General features: G+C 38.5%; 1 protein-coding gene across 3 annotated transcripts in view; it reads right to left on the bottom strand.

Annotated features, from left to right (window-relative positions):
- c8orf34.L (chromosome 8 open reading frame 34 L homeolog) overlaps positions 1–26,020 on the bottom strand; it is a 128,970-nt gene that overhangs the window by 83,400 nt on the left and 19,550 nt on the right. For all 3 annotated transcript variants that reach the window (XM_018268073.2, XM_041566487.1, XM_041566488.1), the window contains exons 2-3: positions 10,694–10,841; positions 3,705–3,836 (exon numbers count right to left, since the gene is read on the bottom strand). In XM_018268073.2, coding sequence (XP_018123562.1) covers positions 3,705–3,836; positions 10,694–10,841 — 280 coding nt within the window. The remainder of the gene's footprint in view (positions 1–3,704; positions 3,837–10,693; positions 10,842–26,020) is intronic.

The following is a 26,020-nucleotide window of genomic DNA, read 5'->3' as shown; positions in this document are numbered from 1 at the left end:
TTAGAAACTTTGTCTCTTTTTCTGGCAGTTCAGTGCAGAGAAAGTCGGGAATTTCCAGTACAAACGCAGGACTGCGGGTTGAGGTGTCAAAAGCGGGACTGTCCCGCTGAAAACTGGACATTTGGAAGGTATGTGGTACTAGCCTAAGGCAACACAGCCAATGGTCATCTCCTGTCTGACCATTTCCCTAAGGATCAGTTCGGGTGCTATTAAAAGTGGCACGCCAAGGGGCAGATTTATGAAGATTTGCCCATCCATGTTCAGACAAACAATGCAGAAAAAATGAGCTTGTGAACACAAAGTTTTAGGTTTTTGTCAAAATGCATTTGGGCAAATCTTCACAGACCTTCCACTTAGTATGCGGGGACAGCAGTGACTTACCCAGTGTCACAAGGAGTTGCCGAAATAAAAAAATAAAATCAAAACAGGTTCTTTGTAGGAGATCCAACATCAAAGGATGACTGGCAACTGTAAAAGCAGGACTTTATTTGCTCAAGGGTTAAGAAACCAATAACGTCTAGAAAATAAGAATTTTCAGGCTCCCCTCCCTGGTGACTGTCACTGGGCTGAAGTGCAAAATACAATGAATACCCCCCTGCTGATTCTAAGCCATAAATCTGTAGCCAGTGTCTTGGTGGCCTGAACTGTCCAGTTCCCAATTCCAATGCACAGGGAAGAGAAAGAATGACCAGTTCAGATTCTATCAGACAGTAAAAGAATAAATCACATGCTTCCGCAGTATAACCCAGTATCTCTGACCCTTTAGTATTTGTCCCACACAAAATATGTGAATGCTTCCAAAGGTATATCCAGCATCCTTTCTAGCTGTAAAGAGAAAGGGTTTTAATACTAAAGCAAAAAAATATTTTCTTCTCGATATATACCATGTCTTTCTATCAAAAAATGTTAGTTCACATTCTTTTTAATCCTCTTTTATAACGGGTCTGGGTTTTAAATGATTGTTCCAGGGTTAAAGACAAATGAAGAGATGGAATATGAAGAACTCATCAAACAACCTCATCATTAACAGTCCCTGGCTCCATCATTCCATGATATAAAAACTGACACAGATGGCACACATATCGCTGCAATGATATCCGATATGAGAACCTGTCAAGTGCCTAAACGTCTCTTGGCTGGAAATACAAAGGACCTCTGTGTATCTCGCAGATAAGCTGCTCACTGCTGCTGCCCACAAATAAGAGGCCTATAAACTGTCAGACTCATTTAGGGTAAGTCCACACAGGGCGTTTTGGGGAGATTTGGTTGACTGGCGACTAATTTGCCTCGTTTTTGCCGTGACCAATCTCCCCAAACGCCTTCCCTGACTGTGCGCCGGCTAAAATGAAGAAATGCCGGCGCTAATCACACGCGGCGGTACGTTTTCCGAAGTCACCCGAAGGGAAAATGAACCATCGCGTGTGATTAGCGCCGGAGTTTTTTTTTTTTTTCATTTTAGCCAGCGCACAGCCAGGGAAGGCGCTTGGGGAGATTGGTTGCCGCAAAAACGAGGCGATTAGTCGCCAGGTGACCAAATCTCCCCAAAACGCCCTGTGTGGCCTGACCCTTACTTGTGAGCTGCAAATTGCCATTCTCTTTACCCACAATAGAGTGTTTTACCCAATATTTCAGCATACTTACAAGCATCCAATAAGTGAGATCCACCACAAGATGTAGGATGACCTCACTGCCAGGAAATGATTCCCTTAATGGTCAATAACCCACATCAACCAATGAAATGTTTGTTTTCAGTGTTTTAACAGCAGCTGTCTAGAACAAGCTCATCACTGATTGGTTACTGCCCAGGTGTAAATTTTGGCAGTGTTGATAAATGAGGATTGGTCTGCTCTGTAAAGAGACAGCAAAGTACTATTAAGTATTGCGTTATGTATACACACGTGGTTCAATCGGAGTCATTAATGAAACTTGTATTCTTTGTCATCACATCTATTTCCTGTATTAAATTTATGGCACGAATACTATTAATGGAATTATTAAAGGGAATGTCAACCCAAAAAATATTTTTTGCCTAATAAAAGAAAACATAATGCTAAGTAACTTTGCACTATACATAAATTACAAATGTTCTATGTTTTTTTAAGTTTGTATATGTATAGCTATTGAAAGCAATGTCTGTTCCTTTGCTTTCAATAGCAATTGCATTTACAAACAACATCAAAAGCACTAAAATATATTAATAAATGTATATTGAAAAGTTGCTTAGAATTATGTTTTCTTTTATTTGGCAATTCTTATTTTGGGGTTGACTTGCCATTTAAGTGCAATAGTGCAAAAATTGTGGCCTTAAAGGGGTTGTTCATCTTTAAATTAAATTTTAGTATGATAGTAATATCATATAATATATATAATTGACAATTTGCAATTGGTTTTCATTTATGTTATTTGAGGCTTTTGAGTTATTTAGCTTTTTATTCAGCAACTCTCCAATTTGCAATTTCTACAATCTGGTTGCTAGGATCCAAATAATCCTAGCAACCATGCATTACTTTAAATGAGAGACTGGAATATGAATATGCAAGGGCCTGAATAGAGACATGAGTAATAAAAAGCAGAGCTAACAATATTTTTGTAGTCTTTCAGAGCATTTGTTGTTTAAATGGGGTGAGTACCCCCCATTTGAAAGCTGGCGTCAAAAGAAAAAGGCTATTAATTAAAAAACTATTAAAAAATAACTAATGAAGACCAGCTGAAAAGTTGCTTAGAATTGGTCATTCTATAGCATACTAAAAATTAACTTGAAGGTGAATGATGAACAGTAGACTGATCATTACACTGTATGTTTTGTATTGGAAAGGTGGCCATATACTTGGAGATATGATTGGTAGAGAAAACAATAAAGCGCAACATCTCAGATATGGGACAGTTTGTTAAAAATACAGATCAGCTGACCACCTATGGATTATAGGCACGCCTGCCCTATCCTCTTTCAGGAGAGATGGGAGGGTCTGGTGCGGATCTATAAACAGAGCTGCCGCACCGGGTCGGGTTCAGGTTGGGTGGGCTCGGGTTCAGGTTAGGTGGGCGGTTCAGGTTGGGTGGGCTCGGGTTCAGGTTCAGGTTAGGTGGGCTCGGGTTCAGGTTGTGTGGGCTCGGGTTCAGGTTAGGTGGGCTCGGGTTCAGGTTGGGTGGGCTCGGGTTAGGTGGGCTCGGGTTCAGGTTAGGTGGGCGGTTCAGGTTGGGTGGGCTCGGGTTCAGGTTGGGCAGGCTCGGGTTAGGGTCACTACTGTGAATATCATCGTCCGATTGACTGTGCATGATATAATCATCTATTTGAGTTAAGTAAACCAAAATATCAAACCTACCCAATGACAGCACCAACATTCATCCAACAGCCAGAAGCTGAAAATAATAAAGTTCCTAGATGATGTAAAAAATGTAGGACACACATAACAGGATAGCAGCTTAGCAGGATTCACATAACAATCATTCAACCCAACCATATCTTGCCTAACACAACTGTCTTTCTAGCATTGGCAAGTAGCTCTAAATTCCCCCCAGCCTATTATGTCAGTCCCTCATACATCCTCTAATAATGATGTATAATCACGCTACTCAAGTGCATAGTTAGACGAGAGATACAGAAAAGCCAGCCATTAATCTTTGTTCTGCTACAGAAAATGTGCTTTTAAGACAAATTACAATGACACAAGTAAAACGTTGATCTGTCTCATGCTGATACTTACAAGGTGTCGCTTCGGGTGATGTTGGGGAAATGTTACACACTGCTAGGTCACTCTTTGACTTTTTAGGCTTCTTTGCATTGACTTGCCAGGGCTTATCATAGTTCCTGAAGTCTCGTCTTGTTCCTTTGTTTTCTGCATGAAACAAATGAAAGGACACGTTACCAAGTAGAAATTGCAGTGGGCTCCCAGGACCAGTCACTATCGTATATTATCCCACCGTTATTATACACTGTGTGCCAAATATACAGAATACGATATATATTGATGGTGAACCTAATAGTTACTGGGCACTCTCAGCAAAATCCTTCTGTAGCTCCTATAATTAGGGAAAATTATCAATTTTCATAAAGATCTACTAAATTTGCTCCTGACTGGGTTCTCCAGCAGCTGCTGGGCTGTACTGCATATCATTTTCCTCCTGTCCAGAACACACAGCAAACGAGCAAATAGTGAGCCTACAAACAAAGGTAAAATAATGAACACAAGCCTTGGGCTTTATTATTTAGGTATGGGACCTGTTACCCAGAATGCTAAGGACCTGGGGTTTTCCGGATAACAGATCTTTCTGTAATTTCATTCTTCATATCTTAAGGGCAGAGACACACAGGCGACTAATCTCCCTGCAATGCCTTCCCGCTGGCTAGAATCTAAATCATGGCGGGATGGCACTCGGAGCACTTAGTTTTCCAAAGTCGCCCGAAGTTTCCTCACCCAAAGAAGAGGCGATTTGTCACCGGGCGACTAAGTCTCCCTGAATCTCAACGTGTGTCTCTGCCTTAAGTCTACAAAACAATCAAATTACTGGTCCCAGCGTAAAATTCAGTAGTTGTATCGCTGTGAATTCCTAGGAGCCTGTGCCACACTCCCAAAAGTACACGATAAAGTCAAATTATTGGAATAAACAGCTTCAAAGCAGTATTTTCAAACTGCATGTGTTTTATTAGCAGTGCAACACACTACATGTTTCGGGTGAAACCCTTTTTCAAGTGCCTTAAGTCTACCAGCTAGAAAGTAATGTAAACATTAAATAAACCCAATAGGCTGGTTTTGCTTCCAATAAGGATTAATTAAATCTTAGTTTGGATCAAGTAAAAAGCTACTGTTTTATTATTACAGAGAAAAGCAGAGAACATTTTGGATTATTTGCATAAAATGGAGTCTATGGAAACTTTCTGGATAACAGGTTTGCAGATAATGGACGCCTGTATTTCTATTATCTCTCTAATTCCTTATATGATGTAGCTCTCTTCATGGTGCAGATACTTATATAAGTAAGTTATAGTGGCTAGGTTGGGCAGGGGGGTAAGACTATACATTAGAGGTTCTAGTGAAGGTGAAATGTATTGACCCTGTATTGCGCAAGAAAATACATTTGTCGTCATTTTTTGAAATAACATTCTTATATTCTATACAGTAAGGGGCACATTTACTAAGGGTCAAATATCGAGTGTTAATTAACCCTCGATATTCGACCCTCGAAGTAAAATCCTTCGACTTCGAATATTGAAGTCGAAGGATTTACCGCATATACTTCGATCAAACAATCGAAGGAAAAATCGTTCGAAGGATTTTCCTTCGATCAAAAAAAGCTTAGAAAGCTTATGGGGAAGGTCCCCATAGGCTAACATTGAGGTTCGGTAGGTTTAAAGTCCCGAAGTAGGTAGTTGAAGTTTTTTTTAAAGAGACAGTACTTCGATTATCGAATGGTCGAATAGTCGAACGATTTTTTTAGCCTATTCGATGGTCGAAATACCCGAAATTCAAAGTTTTTTTACTTCGAATCCTTCACTCGAGCTTAGTAAATGTGCCCCTATATGTTATTTCTTTCCTATTATTCCCACAATTAAAACAAAACAGAATTAAGTTGAGAGTAAGGGCTGCACCTCATGCTGGAATTATATACTTTGCTCAGAGCACTCACCCCAGTCTAATTTGTTGCTTGCATATCCCACGTTCATAGCGGAGATTGTGTAATTTCTAGGTCTTGTGTTCAAAATGGCATTTGAATCCAATTCACTGGGTTTGAGTTTAGTGGGCCTTTTCATGCAACCCGCTGTGGGAAACCTGCAGCTACCACCACCCTGAACCTGTCAGTAGCACCCCAGCGTCATGGTGCACCATTCATCACAAGTGTCAAGCATTGGAAAATACATGGAAGTGCCGGAGCGTGTTGGAGAAGAAATATGAGAGTGGAACTAGACATACATCTACCTTGTCTCATGTCACTGACTGAGAGATCATATGGAGTACAGGATATATCACATTTATGCATGTAGGCATACTGAGCACTTACAAGTACCATACAATCAGCTAGTGAATGAATCTTACATGTATTATCTAACCTACTCTTTAGGCATCCCTTTGTGCAGTGCGTCATTGCAGCAGCCAATATGATTAAAAAGTGAATTAACTGGATTTGTTCCAAACTCCTTTTTTATTGACTGCAGATTTAATCAGCAAATGTAATAAATCCAAAGAAATGTGCCCTTATGAGCAGGCCGTGGAAAGAATGCTACATAGCATATCTTGGAAATGATTCCTTTATGTTTTACTCTGTGTCAAAGACATTGGAAGAATAAAGGAAACAATTGAGCTTTGGGGGATTCCCTCACTTCCAGAGGCAGGGAGAAGCAATATTCATCTCCTCGTGACTTTAATTCCATTAGGAATACGTGGAACACAATAAACATGCAATTAAAGATTTATTAAACAAGAATACACTCCACATTAAGTAGGGATGCACCAAACCAGGATTCTGTTAGGGGTTTGGCTGGATTCAGTCTTTTTCAGCAGTATTCTGCCAAATCCAAGTACCTGGCTGAATCAAATTGAAATCCTCTGAGTCCCTTAATCTTCATCACACAAAGAGGGAAATTGCAATTATTTTTTTTCGTGCACTACACATGTAGTTCTTTTTAAACCTTCCTTGCATATGCAAAGAAGAGTTTGGATTAAATTCAGGATTCACCCAAATCCTTTGTGATAGATTCAAAATTTAGCCAAATCCTAAAATAGTGGACTTGGCACATCCATTATATTTAAGTGGATTTAATTAACTCTTAGGGGGTAATTTATCAAAGGTTGAGTTTGTGAGGTTTGTGAAGTTTTTTCCTACCTCGAAAAAACTCACAACTCGAATGTTTAATTATTTATGAAAAAGCCCGAATGTAAAAAACTTGAGTTTTTCGAGAGCAAACAACTGTAAAAAATGTGATAATCATGAAGGCAAAAAACATCTTCAAATGGTTCAAGGGACCTCTGCCATTGACTTCTACATAACCTCGGCAGGTTTTAGCTGGGGTATTTTCGGATTCAGGCATATAGCAGTTTCGGGCATAATAAATCTCGAAACATGCAAGTTTTTTTTTTTATCCCGAAAAATTTGAGTTTTTAGTTGTGGTTTTTGAGTTATTTAGTTTTTTGCTCAGCAGCTCTCCGGTTTGCAATTTCAGCAAACTGGTCGCTAGGGTCTAAATTACCATAGCAACCATGCATGTCTTAGAATAAGAAATTGCAATATGAATAGAAGAGGACCTTAATAGAAAGACGAGAAATAAAAAGTAGCAATAATTATACATTTGTACCCTTACAGCGCATTTGTTTTATTTTTTAGATGGGGTCAGTTCGAAAGCAGGAAAAAGTCAGCAGAAGAAGGCAATTAAAACACTATTAAAAAAAGGAAAAAATGGAGGCCAATTGAAAAGTTGCTTAGAATAAGCCATTCTATAATATACTAAAAGGTAACTTAAAGGTGAAACACCCTTTAAGTCTACTGTTTGTACATAATGTTCTTTCATTATTTTATTATTTTATTATTTTTGCCAGTCTAGACCACCCAGATCTGTCATTAACCCCACCCACCATTATATACCATATATATATTTCCATATATCTTCAAAAGGGCAGGACCCTGCTGATATCGTATTCCCTGGGTGCACGGTAAATAATTCAAATACTTCAAAAAGACCAGCAACACCAGGATATTTATGTATCAAATCAAAGTGTATTCTTTTGTGCATGAATATCTGACGTAACGTTTCGGTCCACACAGGGACCTTCCATGAGGAAGGATATCTCCAGCCTCTATACCAACATACCCCATGATCTGGGGAAATCTACAATTTCGGCATTGCTGATGGACTGGCAGATAGAGAATTCTCTGGCCCTTTTCGTTTACCAATTGCTTTGTTTCATATTGGACCATAATTACTTTAGGTTTGAAAACAAATTTTACAGACAAAAGCAAGGTACAGCGATGGGGAGTAATGTGGCCCCGTCGTATGCTAATTTGTTTATGGCACAGTATGAAGATCAACACATTTACAAATCTGATTTTTGGCAGCATATTTTGGGGTATTATCGTTACATAGACGATCTCTTCTTTCTCTGGCAGGGAGATGAATCTTCCCTGGTCGCCTTCATTGATTATCTAAATAATATTCCATCCACTATTCGCTTTACGGCATCTTGGAGTGGGACTGCAGTTTCATTCCTTGACATAATGATTACCTACCAATCAGGTAAATTTAAAACAAGTATTTTTCGTAAATCAACAGATCGCAACAATCTTTTACATGCCACAAGTTTTCATCCACCGGCACTAATTAAAGCCTTACCATATTCACAGATGCTTAGGGTCAAACGAATTACTTCTGAAACAGAGGAATTGGGGAAATCATTGACAGTAATGGCTGACAGGTTTCGTGAGCGTGGTTACACGCAAGAAGTTGTGGATCAAGCGTTAGTCAAGGTAAATACAGAAAGGCAGAGAAGAGACAACACTAAAGAAAAGAAGGTTTTTGTAACGAAATATACTACGGCCAGTCGTTATATTAAGCATATTGTGCAGACACATTGGCATCATTTACAGACAGATGCCATTTTGGGATCTGTTTGTCAAGATACCCCAATGTTTGCTTACAAACGGGGGAAAAATTTAAAAGATGTACTTGTCAAGGCTGATAATAAATCACATTATTTGACACAACACTTTTTGTCTAATCCGCAACCCGGTAATTTTAGATGCTATAATTGTTCGGTGTGCAATAGCATGTTACAAGGGACATCCTTTGCACATCCAAGAACAGCACAAAGATTTCAGATCAAACATCGAATCACTTGTCAATCCACACATGTGATTTACATGATTGTCTGCCCATGTGGTCTTTACTACATAGGCAAAACAATACAGAAGCTTAAGGATAGATTTTTGTAACACAAAAGTGTCATAAAAATTGGGAAAGATACCACTCCGCTAGTGACACATTGTAGAGAACATAATCACAACATATCATCCTTACGTTTTATGGGAATTGATCAAATAATCTCCCCCGGTGGGGGTGTTGACAAGAACACCTTACTCTTGAGGAAAGAGGCTGAATGGATTTTCCGCCTTCCGCCTGTCACTCCTATGGGTCTGAATGATACATTGAATTTATCCTGCTTTTTACAGACCAGGTAATTTGGATGGCCTATGCTCAGCCTTTGGAGATGCTCTGAGACTCAGAAGAGATATACCTCCTGGTATGTATGACTGCCCTGATATATACAATGGCTGTGGGAAATGTCGTACTTATTTTATTTAATAACACAATTTTTCTTTCTGTTTTAGGGGTTAAACTCATTACCCCATTACATGCTGATTATGCACCCATGTGAGATGTTGGACCAAAGGGACGCGTTACTAGAAGTGTTAAAGCAGTAATGCTTGAGATACATTGCCTCTTATGCCTGTTTCACATGTTGTAGTTTTTCTGCAGATTTCGGGGCAGATGTATGAAGGGTCGAATATCGAGGGTTAATTAACCCTCAATATTCGACTAGGAACTAAAATCGTTCGACTTCGAATATCGAAGTCGAACGATTTAGCGCAAATCCTGCGATCGAACGATCGAAGGATTATTCGTTCGATCGAACGATTAAATCCTTCGAATCGAACGATTCGAAGGATTTTAATACAACGATCGAAGGAATATCCTTCGATCAAAAAATCTCAGACAAGCCTATGGAGACCTTCCCCATAGGCTAACATTGACTTCGGTAGCTTTTAGCTGCCGAAGTAGGGGGGGGTCGAAGTTTTTCTTAAAGAGACAGTACTTCGACTATCGAATGGTCGAATAGTCGAACGATTTTTAGTTCGAATCGTTCGATTCGAAGTCGAAGTCATAGTCGAAGGTCGAAGTAGCCAATTCGATGGTCGAAGTAGCCCAAAAAACACTTCGAAATTCGAAGTTTTTTTAATTCGAATCCTTCACTCGAGCTTTGTAAATGTGCCCCTTCATGTTTATTGAATGTCCCACTTATGGCCCTCCATTCTCATTCATTAGGGAACCTTTAGATGGTGGAATGCATTTGCGTTCCAGAGGGTATCCCATAATGCATCTTGATTTATAGAATTGCAGTTTGGAGCGTTATACATAATCAAAATGCATTTGAACACTATACTACTGCATTTTTATATGACAGCACCACAACTATTGTATTGAGCTTCCTCTTCTCTTATTAAATGTGCGAGTTCCGTTCACTTCCGGTTTTTGGAACGCATTTGCGTTCCGGAAGTACTCCCATAATGCATTGGGGATGGTTTGCTCACTTTGCAAACCGGAAGTGACGTCACACGCGCTGATGTGCGATCGTTTGCTACTGATTGACTGTATGTGCCACAAGGTATTTAACTGTCCTGTTTGTACTGCTCTTTCTGCCTTTTTTTTTATTTTTGTGCCCCTGATGAAGACCTCTATAGGTCGAAACGCGTAGGGTGACATGCTGTTGCCATGTGGGGTAACTAGCATGCAATAAAATTCGTTTTTATTTAATTATAGAGTGTGCTTTCCTCTTTTTTTGATTTTCATGAAGGTCCCTGTGTGGACCGAAACGTCACGTCGATAGCCCTTCCCATGTTTATGCTTGTCGGCACATACAATATCAGCAATTAGCCCATCTGTACTATGCACAGGCAGATTGGGATAATATTACATAACTCTAGTCACCTGCTGATTCACTCTCTGCCCATAGAGCAGCAGATCCAGACAGAGTCCTCTGTAGCTGACCCACATTTCCAAGTTTGGATTGGAGGTGATTAATCAGAAAAGGAATTGGCTGCTCCGGGGTCTCTGTAATCAGCTTTGTCATCAGTTCCTACGGAAAGAAGCACATATTTAATACATACATATTCATTGTCAAAGACACATACGGTACCAGTTGAAAGTATAATAAAGTCCCATAACAAATATAGAAATTATATTTTCTACTGAGAGGACATGGTGAGGCCCATTTATCAAAGGTTGAATTTGGTATATTTTTAAATTCGAATATACCCAAAATTCGACTGGGAGGTTATTTAAGAAAAAATTTGAATGGCTAATATTCGATCGAATGGTTCCGACCTGAAAATTAGAAACATATTCTATTCGTATTCGATTCGTACGAATCTAATTTTTTTCTCCGGAAGCAAAATCTCGAATGTCAGGAAGGATATTAACATCTCCAAATGGCTCAGCTCTGCCACTGACTTGTACTTGAACTTGGCAGGTTTGAGGTTGGCAAATATTTGAATTTGGACTGTTTCCATGGTCAAGGTGTGATAAATCTCACATTCGAATTTACATTCAAATAGGGGGATTAAAATTCGAATGGGTGAATTTTTGAACTTGAAAATTCGAATTCAAAGGAATTATTCGACCCTTGAGAAATCTGCCCCTAAATTATCGTTCAGATAAACAGAAATTGAAAGTATTACTGTAACTTGGTGAGATTATTGAAATACATAAAAGATGATTCAAAATGAGGAAAACACTTCTTGTTTGAAAATGCAATAGAATCCGATAGGGGTATATCAATGAAATGTTCCCTACGCTACTATTTTTATACTGGACAGGGGGAGCGTATAACTAAATTAAATTACAATATATCGATTATAAGCGTCATCTGCTGACTTAGTGCCACTTAATGCTGAGCAGCATAAGGGATGTAACTGTATGGAATACCTTAAATGGAAACCAGTAATCTAGAAAGCTCAAAAAGTTGGGAAGGCTATCTCCCATATATATGTATATTGGTGGCAAACAAAAATCATATCAGGTGTATTCATTGTTTATATGATTTTTTAGCAGACTTAAGGTATGGAGATCCAATTATGGAACTTATCTGAAAAAACCCAGGTCCCAAGCATTCCATATATTAGATCCTATACCTGTATAATTTATTTTTTGCACAAGTTACCAGAGAGAATTGAAAGATTACAAGACAGTTCATATCCAGACATCCAATGAATAGACTGCTGGATGCAGTTTGCAAGTTGCAGATTCTAGTACTTTTTTTTTTTGCAAGATTCAGATTTGGCCAAATCCTTAGGAGCCAGTTAAAGATTGCTCATGTCTATGGGCACAAGCGTGAGTTTACTAATTGCGCAGGGTTTTGTGCAGTGCTTGAACTGAAGTGAAAAAATGGAGTGATGCTCTGTGTGGTGAGCATAGAGCGGCATGCTAAAATAAGCCCCTCCCACAGCCATAAGCCACACCCATTGTTATAATAAGCCTCACGCACCAATACTTTCTGGTTTCACCCTCTTTAAAGAAAAGACATTTTGCTATTTTCATTTTGGTATTTCCATCTAATGCTCAGTTTGATGCCCAGTATGCATACATTTACCTAAGTATGTGACCTGTAGGGACCCCAACATTTGGATTTTCATGGGGCTGACAATTCAGCTTCTGCAAACACAGCACCTTGCCTGTGTATTGTGTCATAGCATAGCACAACCCCATCATATTCTGTATTACCCAAGATTATTTCATATATATCATTCTCTCACATTGCTGCTGTTTAGTACCTTCATTTTCTCATTTTGTTTCCCCTGTTTTCTTCTTCTCTCCTTTTCTCTATAACCCTCTCTGATGCCTCCACCTCCTTTATCTGGTTAACACTTCTCTATCTCTCTCCCAGCAATCTTTTCTCTCCTTTTATCCTCTACATTTTTAGGGGGTTATTTATTAAAGTCTGAATGGCAAAAACGCAAGTTTTTTTTTTACAATTAGAATCCAATTTTTTAGTGAAAAAAAAACCTAAAATTTGTCTGGATTTATTATACCCCAAAGATGTAAAACGTCCAAATCCGAAAATCCAGCATCTCAGACCTGCCGAGGTTGTATACTGCATAAGTCAATGGGAGAAGTCCCTTATATATCCTGATATGCGCTGGGTTTCATGCAATAATCCGAAGGTTTCATGGTTTTCAGGCAAATTTTTCGAGTTTTTTCCCGCACAGGAAATGTATTGATAAGTAAGGGGAAATGACCTTTGCGGATTAAGCAGATACATTCAGTATTGTGATAAATAACCCCCTTAACTATAAAATATTTTACCTCTTCATTTTATTTGCATGCAAAAGTGGAGAGGAGCAAAATAAAGTTCTGGGATTCAAAACTCTTGCATCCCTGCTGAGGGGATCCTATTTCACAGAAATAAAGAAGTGAAGGGATGGCATCCCTGTGCAACCCTCCCCAATTCCAGCACTGGTTTTTGTGCCAAAAAAACATTGGCAATCTTATTTTTATTACAGCCTATGATTAAGTGCCCAAGTGCACAAAACATGCAAGGCTTTGTGTACAACTGTTATTTGCCTAAATAAAGTCTGCAGTTGCTTTATTTCAGCTGTCCATGGGATGACGCGTAATCAAAAAAATGAATTCTCCTATTGGAGTCTATGGGGCGTTTGATAAATCTCACATTCAAATTTGAGTTGGTGGTTTTAAATTCAAATCTAGATTTACCATTCGAACCTTAGTAAATCTGCTCTGACATGTAACAAATTTAAAAAAAAAGTTCTGTAAATAGGTACAGGAGCTATTTCTTCCACTTGAGTATCAGCAAGAGTGGGGATACTTTGGTTGATCAGGTGTTTATTTTTTATTACACTTTGAAACACAAGGAACAAAACTGCATTTCAAACTTTAATGCCCTTTAAAGAATTCAAATCCATCAATCCCTTACAAGGGAGAATTCACATGAATTTTATGAGAACTTATTAGATAAAGTAGTGATCCCAGCATAAGGAGGAGAATGTAATCCTCATGCCTAGAGCTACCCTATGGAAAACAAGTATCCAGATATGTAATTATATTACAGCACATCACATCGCCCACTGCTTTGCTTATGTCTCTATGGCTTTGCTCCGAAATGTACTGCAAATGTTGTAAAGAAAAAGATTTTGTGGTGAACAACTATTGTCTGAGGATTTGATCCAAAGAACAAGCTCTTATTATCCTTGACATTTTCAAGATTTGAGCAAAAGAGGAGACTTTTATTGTTGGTATGTGAGGCTGGAAATAGCTGGACTATGCTCATATCACCCTCTGAAAGTATAAAATATATATATACTAAATAATATATACATTATATATATATATAAATAAGGTGCCTGTTTTTCAGTAACAAAGCCCTTTAATACCTTGCAAATGGCTATATAGATTCAGTTCCGGATTCAAACAAGGAAGCTTACAGTCATATGAAAAAGTTTGGGAACCCCTTTTAATTCTTTGGAGTTTTGTTTATCATTGGCTGAGCTTTCAAAGTAGCAACCTCCTTTTAATATACAACATGCCTTATGGAAACCGTAGTATTTCAGCAGTGACATAAAGTTTATTGGATTAACAGAAAATATGCAATATGTATCATAACAAAATTAGACAGGTGCAGAAATGTGGGCACCCCAACAGAAATATTACATCAATACTTAGTTGAGCTCCTTTTGCAAATGTAACAGCCTCTAGACCAGAGGTGTCCAACCTTTTGGCTTCTCTGGGCCACATTGGAGAAAGAAAAACTGTCTGGGGCCACACATGAAATACACAAACACTTTTGATTTATAAAATTAGAGAAAATACACAGACATGAACTACAATAGCAGTTGGATAACCAGATGGAGCTATACATTGGAATATGGGACACCTGGATATTAAACAGACTTATTATTATATTATTATTATTAACTGGGCAATGGGCAGAGTCCCCCATCCTCCCTACTCCATAGGTCACCACATTGTAACAACCTGGCATAGTAAGCCTGTTCCTAACAAGACGACAGATTGAGGTGGTTAATATGTCTGGACTTAGAGAGAACAAAGTGTTATTTCACTCTCGTTTTCTCTGTATTTCCATACATTCATTTCTTAATTATTTTCTCTCTCCTTCAAGCTAGGCCACATCCCTGCTCTGGACGCCTCCTATAGCCTTTGATGAGTTTCTGGATTCTGGTATTTTTGACCATTCATCCATACAAAATATCTCCAGTTCAGTTAAATTTGATGGCTGTCGAGCATGGTCTGAATAAAGTCACAGTAACTACACCTTCCTTTGAAGGTTGAAGCCTTTGATGGTAATTTGATATTCAGTTTTGTTTCAATAAGACTTAAAAAACTGTGATCTCAGAGTGTAGGAAATCATCGATTTGGGTTAAAAAGTAGTATAACCCATAGGGTTAACTTCCCCTATGTATTGGAAATCCCCTGGTATTGAATGAAGGGTAATTATTCAGGTTAAAGTGTCCCCTGGCAGTTCCAGATTTTGCCAGGAGGTGTCAGTATTTCTTTACCATCGTAAACAATATGTTCTACCTCTTTGGCTTCCACATGCTGAGGAAGGTGGATTTCTGCTGGAGAGCCTGGGACTTAGGCCCCAGTAAAGGAAAGGTCCCATGGGAAGCAAACCTTGGAGAAGTTGGGGAACTAGGAGTGTAAGTCAGTTAGTGTTGAGCTAGAAAGAGCCGTTCTAAGCTCCAAAGTAGGAGGATAGATTGGCGATATCTCTCCCACATGACACTGTCTGTCTGACTCCAAAGGGGTGTCAGTGTGTGATACGTTCTGTAATTGAATGTGCCTTGACCACTTTACCCTCAGAGAAGCCTGTACTGTGTGAATACCCTGTGCCTGTTAATAAATTGTTATTTTGGTTAAGAATTCCTAGTGTCCAAAAATCCAGTTTTGTGCAGCTGAGAGGAACAGTTCTACAACACATTTTATTTCTTCTGCACATACTGTATTTGCAAAGACCCAGCTAAGACTGATTGTCTAATGTAACCAATGCTCTACACTACTGGAGTGGAAGCTAGTCCTGGTGGAAAATAAGACTTACTGAATGACAGAATGAATGTCAAAAGATCCACAGAAACAAGAGAGAAAATTCATACTAAATATTTAATCATTCTCATATGAACTGTCCTTTTTCTAGTGTGCTAGACGGACAATACAATTTAACCACACTGAATGTGTTTTTGCTAAAGTCTGCCCAGCACTGATCACGTTCTATTGACCAATAACATTCCATAGAGATTGCAGTTCTTGAATTGTCCCTGGCCTTAAAATCCCTTTCTCAATAACAATAGAATGTTCACCTTGTTCAAAGGAATAAAGGATAGCAAAGGTGTTTTCTCTTCCCTCGCAGATGTTCAGCTCTAAATCCCTGGAGGGGTCACATTTGCTTCCATTTCCCCATAATTCCATCTGCTTCTTCTGAAATTCTGCAAATAAGCACTTGTACCGAGAGTGATGGAGCACATTTCCCAGTTTGTCTTTTGCAAGGCAATGCTCCTCATAATAGCAACAGGCCTTTCATATTTACATCTGCCCCCTTTGCCTTCTATATGTGCAGGGAGTATCTGAATATTTCTTGGGCTTTAAGTGGCAAGAGCACTATAACCTGCATAATGGGGTATGTACAATCCATATACAGATACACTGTACAGTTCAGCTGGGCAAAAAGCCTATATTTGTAGCTCCCAAACTCTGGGGCTGGCCCACCTTGGCACAGTGACAGGGGCAGACGTTTGGGTAAGATTTGGTGAAAATGCCTGTTTGCTTTCCTTGGTACACATGAATGCCAAGCTTAAAGGTCAATGAAGATGACATTAGGGGGAAAAACTTATTTTTGTCCTAGATATTCTTCTATTTCAGAATTACAACTACACCAATATGTTCTGTAACTTATGTGCTAAGGCTGTCCCAACACTCCCAACTGCAGTTTGGCATTTATAGTGCAATTGCATCTACTGTAACCTGCAGCACTAAATATATTCTATAGTCTGTCTGTAAGATACTCACCCACTTACATTGTAAGCTCTATGAGACAGGGACCTCCTTGCTCTTGTCTCTTTAACACTTACTACTTAATCTTTAATGTAACTGTACTTTGATTTCATTATAGTATTTACCCTGTTATTGTTGTGCTGTACAGTGTCAGGTGGGGCTATAAAAATAAAAATATACTTACATACATACTATGACAGTGTGGTTTCCAGACACATCTACCTGCTCTATAAAAATGCATTTAAAGGAACAGCAACATCAAAAAATGAAAGTGTTTTAAAGTGATAAAAATATATTGCAGTGTTGCCCTGCACTGGTAAAACTGCTGTGTTTGCTTTAGAAAACACTACTATAGCTTATATAAATAAGCTGCTGTGTAGCAATGGGGGCAGCCATTCAAATACAAAAGACTCAGGTTACACTGCACATAATGTTATCTGTTATCCACTAATTATCCCGTGCCATATAGCCTTTTTTTAATTTCTGCCATGGCTACACATCAGCTTGTTTATATGAACTATAGTAGTGTTTCCGAAGCAAGCACATCAGTTTTACCAGTGCAGGGCAACAGTATACAATAGTTTCATTACAATAAAACACTCAGTTTTTGGTGATGCTTTTCCTTTAAGTTGCATTGTATGGGCTGCAGAGCAAGGTCTAATTGAGAAGCGGTCAACTTTCCCTCTGAGTCAGTTAGTGGGGTGGCAGCTAAAGTTAAAGGTGGAAGAAACCTTATTTAGAACTCACAGAAATGAAGGTCCTTTTTCTGTTAATCTGATGACTCCATCTGGTGTCTCTGTCTCCCATCTGCTTTCGCTCTGCTACTGCTAGAAAATCCCCACATTACATACAATTAGCCGACTTTTTTTCTAGTATGGGACCTATTATCAGAATACTGGTGTTTTCCAGATAACAGATCTTTCCATAATTTGGATCTTTATACCTTAAGTCTAGTAGGAAATCATGTAAACATTAAATAAACCCAATACGCTGGTTTTGTTTCCAATAAGGATTACTTATATCTTAGTTTGAATCCAGTACAAGCAACTGTTTTATTATTACAGAGAAAATTTTTGGATTATTTGGATAAAATAGAGTCTAAGGGAAATGTCCTTTCCATAATTCAGAGCTTTCTGGATAACGGGTTCCCGGATAACGTATCCCATGCCTGGGAAAGAAATAACGACTTCCACAGATTGAAAGGAAACTACAACAGTATGGGGCAGATGTATGAAGGGTCGAATATCGAGGGTTAATTAACCCTCGATATTCGACTAGGAACTAAAATCGTTCGACTTCGAATATCGAAGTCGAACGATTTAGCGCAAATCCTGCGATCGAACGATCGAAGGATTATTCCTTCGATCGAACAATTAAATCCTTCGAATCGAACGATTCGAAGGTTTTTAATCCAACGATCGAAGGAATATCCTTCGATCAAAAAATCTCAGGCAAGCCTATGTGGACCTTCCCCATAGGCTAACATTGACTTCGGTAGCTTTTAGCTGCCGAAGTAGGGGGTCGAAGTTTTTCTTAAAGAGACAGTACTTCCACTATCGAATGGTCGAATAGTCGAACGATTTTTAGTTCGAATCGTTCGATTCGAAGTCGAAGTAGTAGTCGAAGGTCGAAGTAGCCCATTCGATGGTCGAAGTAGCCCAAAAAACACTTCGAAATTCGAAGTTTTTTTTATTCGAATCCTTCACTCGAGCTTCATGAATCGGCCCCCAGTCTGACCTTTTCCTTCTTCAACCCTTCCCTCTCCTTGTTCCATTGCAGTGTTAGATTCTGGAACTTGAGGTCCCTTTCACATCCAAATGTAAAGCTTCATTTAATGAAGAAAGGGAATATATATATATATATATATATATATATATATATATATATATATTTACTTATTTTGTTGCTACTGCCATAATGTAGCTTTATAGCCGTAGCTAGGTATTTTATGCACCAGGATTCATGAATAAAAACTTAAATTCCAGCAGAATATATTAATGCCTATAAAATTTATGTAGTGATCTTTCCTACTGCCATACCTTTCCATTTCGTAGCAGCAGCAGCAGACTCAGTACAGCAGAAGTTCAAGGAAATAGAAGATTCAAGATTATTGGGGTTTTTGTACCAAATCACCAATTAATCATTGGACATAAATGTGGCTGTGAATGTGTGCATCAGCTTATGAAAATAAAGGCAAAAAATCATACATAGGATCTGCTCTTCCAGGCAGCTCATTTGTATATATGTATAACTTAAAGCACTGCGTATCTTGTCGGCGCTATATAAATAAATGATGATGATAACTTTATATAGAGTTACTAGTATACAAAGCACTGCACATTAGTGCAATACAGAAATGGACAGGGAAGGAGGGTTAAGAGAGGACAAACACTGCAATTATTAAATATACAAAAATTTATTTCCTATGGCAATATATATTTGAGTATGGAGGTCCCTGCCCTGTAGAGCTTACAATTTAAGTCGGTGTATAACATACATCCACAAATAGGAGAGTTAAAGTGCTACTCTGTATAGAGATTTGTGCCAATCATTCAATCACCAGGGAACCTGTGTTTTCTTTCCTGGCCAAAATCTGTCTGGTTTTGGTATCCTGTGTCAATTGTCTCAATTGGCTGCAGGGTTTACCCAAATATCACGTGGTGCAGGGTATATGTGTTTTGCTGAGAATCAAGCACAGGTCTATGTCCAGGCTTAAGACAGGTGTTGTAGGGCTTTAAAGGCAGAGCTATTTCAGCGCAGAACATTTTCACTTTCTGCAATCAGTTATGTGCAGGAAGTAATAGCCATGAATTACCATTGCGTACTTAGCTACAGCTAATTAAAGTTTCCATCAAAATTGGACTGGTGATTAATGCACTATGACTTGTATCCTATTTTATTAAACCACTGGGTTCTCCTGGAATAAAATAAGACAGAAAAGTAGTAGCATTATAATTAGTCACCTAGTAAATTATTAAATATACATGATGTATCGGCAAGTAGTCGTGTTAGAATCTCCAAGAACATTATTTCTAGCAAAAATCACCTTTACTGTCTTATGAGACTGGTACGTTTGTGATAAGGCTTGAACCACATTGTCTGGCCCAGGTACTGAAATCACCCAGTTCTCAAGTTCCTACAGCCCCTACCCTAACCACCCACCAACCCAATATTTGTCAAACTAATAGAAACCATGTGCCATTAAAGGGGTTGTTCACCTTTAAAATAACTGTTAGGGGGTTATTTACTAAACTCCGAATGCAAAAATCACGGAAAATTCATGATTTTATTTTACAAAATGAGACTTTTAAAAAATCACGAATTTATTAAACCCGGAGGACAGTCTCAGACCTGTCGAGGTTGCATATAAGTCAATGGGAGAAGTCCTAATGATTTTTTGATGTGCGCTGGGTTTCGTGCAATAAAAAAATATGATTTTTTTCCCCGCAAAGCAAATTTTCAGGAAAATGTAATAAATAAGTGTAAAAAACCAGAGCGGATTTGATTGGAGTTTGTAGCAGAGAATATTGAGATAAATTCGGACTTTGATAAATAACCCCCTTAGTATGATGTAGAGAGTGATATTCTGAGACAATTCTGATATTCTGAGACAATTTGCAAGGGTCCAAATTCCCCTAACAACCATGCATTGATTTGAATAAGAGGTGGAATATAAATAGGAGAGGTCTGAAAAGAGAGATGAGTAATTAAAAGAAGCAATAACAATACATATGTAGCCTTACGGAGCTTTTGTTTTTTAGATGGGGGTAGTGACCCCCATTAGAAAACTGAAGAGTGTCACAAGAAAAAGACAAAAAAAAATACAAAAACTATAAAAAAATAAAGACCAATGAAAAAGTTGCTTAGAATTAGGCATCCTATTAAATACTAAAAGACAACTTAAAGGTGAACCACCATTTAAAGCATGCCTCATAAATACTATGCTGTAAAACATTTAAATGTTCCTACACAAGAGCTGTCCAGCTGGATGAGACCCTCCAAGATTTTATTATATCTGCTCAAGAACTCCACACACTTCCTGACATCAGTTTAATATAACCCGGCTCTTGAATAAAAGGCCCACTCCATGTACAAAGTTGGCCAGCATTGACCTAGGTAATAGCTGACTTAAAGCTAAAATGCTTGTTCTCTCTACACTTTCCTGGCATGAAGGATGCATTAAAAATAACATGTAAATTTAAGGCCTGCAGCTGCAGATAAAACCGTCGGTAAGGAAAGTAAAGTACACATAAATAATTCCTACAGTTTCTTTTGCATAGCATACCAGCAATATTCTATGACTTTATTAAGGAAAACAAATAAGATTTAAACTTTGAGCTGACTAGTGAGGAATTAAATCATCTTCTGTAATAAAAAACAGAGGGAAAAAAAAGTTTACAGTATTTTTATCGAGTCTGATAATTTCCCCGAAGGCAGGGGATTTTAATTCATATTACACAGAACATAAAAAAGCACTTCGGCACTATGAAATATTGATATTTTCAGTTGGGTAGTGTTCTCCTATTTCTGCAAATTGATATAGCAGGCAAATTGTGTGTGACAAAACCGTGTATTTTATGATGAAGCATATATCTACTTAAGTGGATTTATTGAGTTGTTCTGGAAGAAATGCTACAACCTTTCACCATTTATAGGTATTGGTGCCCTTTGCCCTGCTGAGACATTTGCAGCATTGGTTTCTCTGTAAAATAGAACGGAGAAGATATATTCTCAAAAATATCACTCGGTGGCTATTCTTTAATTTGGAAGCAGCAGAAGATTATGAATAATGGGCTGTAGAAGAATAAATAATGGCTCCTAACAATGGCTGTTTGGGTTTCCTGGGGACCACCAGAGAACTGACACCCTGGACCTATTCCCACACCAATCAGATTTAGGTAGAGACAAAGGGTACATTTTTTATCTAGGCCCACGCTGGAAATAAGGAGCATCTGATGGGAACTTTCCAAGGCTAAATGTGGGAACCACCAGGAGATCCTCTAGTAGGTCAGTCCAACCCTAGGTCATATGAAATATGTTTGCTCTGGGACTGGTTCTAACCAAAAGCCCTTTAAGAAGCCGTGTGTATAAGATCTGAAAGGGAGGTGAAGTTTTCCAGGAAAAGCACCCGACACCTCCAAAATAAGGGGGTTAAGCTCCCCAAACCAATATACATTGAAAGTACATATGGACACAAGAGGCTCTTCTACCAGAATACTTTCCTCCCAAAAGATTTTTCCATTTCTTTCACATTGGCTAAAAAAGGCTATGGTGGATTATAGCATTAGAGCAGCATAGGGATCCTGTGATCTTAGGGAAAGAGTCTATTAATCCCCCAATGGGAAACTATTCAAAGTTATGGGTCACTAGAGAGCTGTAGCTCCTCTCTCTAATGTGACTGAACTGTGACAAGACACCGATGCCCAAGGCTGCTTCCTTAGCATTCGGTATTTGGGCACTCGACAAAGGGCGTGAAAAATATGTTGTGTTCTGCCTAGTGAAAAGCTTGGTTCCACAGCACTGCATTGGTTTTGTTTTTCCTTCTATTTTGCTAATACCCATTTGGAACATGGGTTGGATAGGGAACAGTGGGCCAGACAGCTTAGGTACTGAAGACCACCCATGCCCCATGTAATCCCCTGCAAATATAAAATTGTAAGTATAGGTATAGGGGTTTTCCAGATAACGAATCTTACCTGAAATTTGGATCTTCATACCTTAAGCCTACTAGAAAATCATTTAAACATTAAATAAACCCAATAGGATGGTTTTTTTTCTTCCTGTAAGGATTAATTATATCTTACCTATGATAGTACAAGGTTCTGTTTTATTATTACAGAAAAATTAAATAATTTGTAAAAACTGCATTATTTGGATAAAATGGAGTCTATGGGAGAAGGCCTTCACAAAATTCAGAGCTTTCTGGATAGCGGGTTTCTGGATAACAGATCTCATGCCTGCACTAAGAGAACAATGAATTCTACCATGCTTCAAAGCCTGGAATTGCTTCTTAATATGAATTACCAATTTCTTATCTCCTTATAAGATACCATCTGTGGGGTAAGGTAAACAAAAATGGTGAGATTTGCATCATATCTAGTAACCCATATCAACCAATGAGGTGTTCACTTTTATGGTGGTGGCACACGTGATGATTCTGGGGAGATTAGTCACCCAGCGACAAATCTCCCCTACTTTGGGCGACTAATCTCCCCAAATGCCTTCCACCAGCAAGAATACGAATCGCCGGAGGGATGACATACATTTCCAAAGTCGCCATGAAGTTGCCTCATGAGGAAATTTCGGGAGATTTCAGAAATCCAAAGCGATTCTTATGCCATCACGCCAGTGATTCATATTCTTGCTGGTGGGAATGCATTTCGGGGAGATTAGTCACCCAAAGAAGAGAAGATTTGTCGCTGGTCGACTAATCTCTCCCAAATCTTCACGTGCGCCACCACCCTTAAAGTTAAAAAACTTTAATTACATTGCCTAATTCCTTGGCCGTCCTGCTTCTTTGAACATTTCTGGTGCAGCATCAAGTACACTTTTGGCACAATAAATCACATTTCTCATGATCCCATGGAATCTTTTTCTGTATCCTTCATGCTGCAGAAATATAAAGGGCTCATTTACCAAAAATGCAACGTTTGCTCTAGGTCTTGCAACCCATATCAGACAGATGTTGCTTTCAAACAGCAGACCAGTAAACACCTACTCTTGAAACATTTTCAATGTATGAATGGATCATGGTGACTTATCCAAAACATCATAAGGAACAATTTTAAGGACCTCTGAGATCATTTTGTCCCCTTAAAATGAATCATGGCTCAGTTGACGTGGGTTCCTGGGAGCTGCATGTTCCGACAGAATATGTCATTTATCTCTTATAACTATTGAATGTGACCAACTGTTTTGAAAAACAAGATTTATTTCCAATTCATTAGATATTCCAAATATGTTATTGTATTAATAGTCCATAAAATGTATAACTGTCCCTTTCAATATTCTGATATAAAAAGAGCAATATATCACAAAGAGCAGTGCATCACGTCCCTATATATAACATAATCGTTTCCAGGCTTGCAAGCATATGTCTTCCTTATTTTATGAGCATTTTTTCTTTTGCTTGAATCTACCATGACACAGTGCGCCAATGTTCCCAGTGAGTGACAAACGCCAATCGTCTGCCATATTTCATCACAAACTAAGTTATTAAATCCGCTGCATTTCTCGAGTCTTATAGTTTAATGAATTCTGCTGGGTATTGAGTCCGCTATGTCTATATAAAACACAGTACTTCTTGGCTTTTCCCTGACAGTAATCTCTTCTTTTCAAATGCATGCCTTTCTCTGAATATAAATCACTTGACAATCTATGATTTCTTTTATCTAGCACCCGGCTCCACTGGCCCAGCCTGCCTATCAGTAACATTAACGCTGTTATGGTTGCCTTGGAATCATCTCACCTACAGTACACATTAGTCCAATTCATATCAATTCTGAAATAAACTGATTTCAGCTGAAAAGAATGTACCTTTTCAATAAACCACTGCTCTCCTTTGAGAGTGTTATCTCTTTTTACACACAGTGCTCTTTTACCTGAAACTGTAAACATACTATAGGAGAAGAAGGAATCTTCTATTTTCTAGCCTTAAAGTAAAGATAAATATACAAAAAAAGGATTCATGTGTTTCAGACTTTTCTGTGCTCCCTGTGCTCTCACGCAGAAAACAGTAGAAGTTCATTTCCAGCATGAGAATAAAACCATAGTCTCGGTGTGAGAAAGCAAAAATCTAATAAGTCTCTACAGTTCAGAAGTATCGTTTGGTTTGGTTAGGGTGAGGCATGGCCAAAATTATCCAAGCTTTTGAGAATTCACAAAGACATGAATTCACATCAAGGGGCACATTTACCTAGGGTCGAATATCGAGGGTTAATTAACCCTCGATATTCGACCGTCTAAGTAAAATCCTTCGAACGATCGAAGGAATAATCGTTCGATCGAACGATTAAATCCTTCGAATCGAACGATTCGAAGGATTTTAATCCATCGATCGAAGGATATTCCTTCGATCAGGAAATTGTTAGGAAGCCTATGAGGACCTTCCCCATAGGCTAACATTGGCCTCGGTAGGTTTTAGGTGGCGAACTAGGGGGTCGAAGAATTTTTTAAAGAGATAGTACTTCGACTATCGAATTGTCGAATAGTCAAACGATTTTTAGTTTGAATCGTTCGATTTCGAAGGTCGTAGTCGAAGGTCGAAGTAGCCCATTTGATGGTCGAAGTAGCCATATTCGACCATTCGAAATTCAAACTTTTTTTCCTCTATTCCTTCACTCGAACTAAGTAAATGGGCCCGCTAGTCTATACAGATGAATGAAAGTCAACTAAAAGGAGTTATCCTTCCAGCATTTTGCAATGTTCTCTGTTATTTTCCAATTTGTGAGGATACGTTTAATTATACATAATTGTAAGTTCTTTTTTCTGCATTTCACACATAGGTGCACCGAAGCAAAAACAGTCAGGGGCAGAGATGCCACCAAAAACTGTATACATGGTATTTGTTTCTGATTGCTTTCATTAATATGAGCACCCTGCTCAAATCTTTTGGTTCCTTTTGGTTGAGTCTACAGACACTTGGGGGTTATTTATCAAGGTCCGAATTTATCTCAATATCGGCTGCTACAAACACCGGTATAACGTTTATTTATTATATTTTCCCAAAAATTTGCTTTGCGGGAAAAGCTCAGATTTTCATGATTTTTACGTGAATTTTCCCCGAAATCTCTAAATTTTTCGGAGTTTTCACCCGAAAGCCCAGAAAACATAGTGAAATTGCCCAAAACCCCCGACGCAACCAAAAATCAATGGGACTGTTCCCATTGACTTTTATGCAACCTCAACAGGTTTGAGATGCCGTGTTTTTATATTCAGGCTTTTTAGCCCTCGGGGTTTAATAAATTCCCGAAAAATGTGTGATTTTTTTAAAAGTTCGATTTTATTTAAAAAAAATCAAGAATTTTTCGGATTCTGGGGAATTTCAGGTATTCGGAGCTTAGTAAATAACCCCCCTTAGAGGCACATTAACTAAAACTTGAATTAATCTAATTTTCTTCTGGAAACCAATTCAACCAAACTCCCTTCCACGATTTTAACTCATTTATCAACAATTTTTCTTGAAAAAAAATCAGAGCGACAAAATGTCACGACAAATTTGAGCATCAATTCGAATCA

Source organism: Xenopus laevis, chromosome 6L (assembly GCF_017654675.1).
Source record: "Xenopus laevis strain J_2021 chromosome 6L, Xenopus_laevis_v10.1, whole genome shotgun sequence".
Classification (NCBI taxonomy): domain Eukaryota; kingdom Metazoa; phylum Chordata; class Amphibia; order Anura; family Pipidae; genus Xenopus; species Xenopus laevis.
This window is presented reverse-complemented; position numbering and strand designations above follow the sequence as displayed.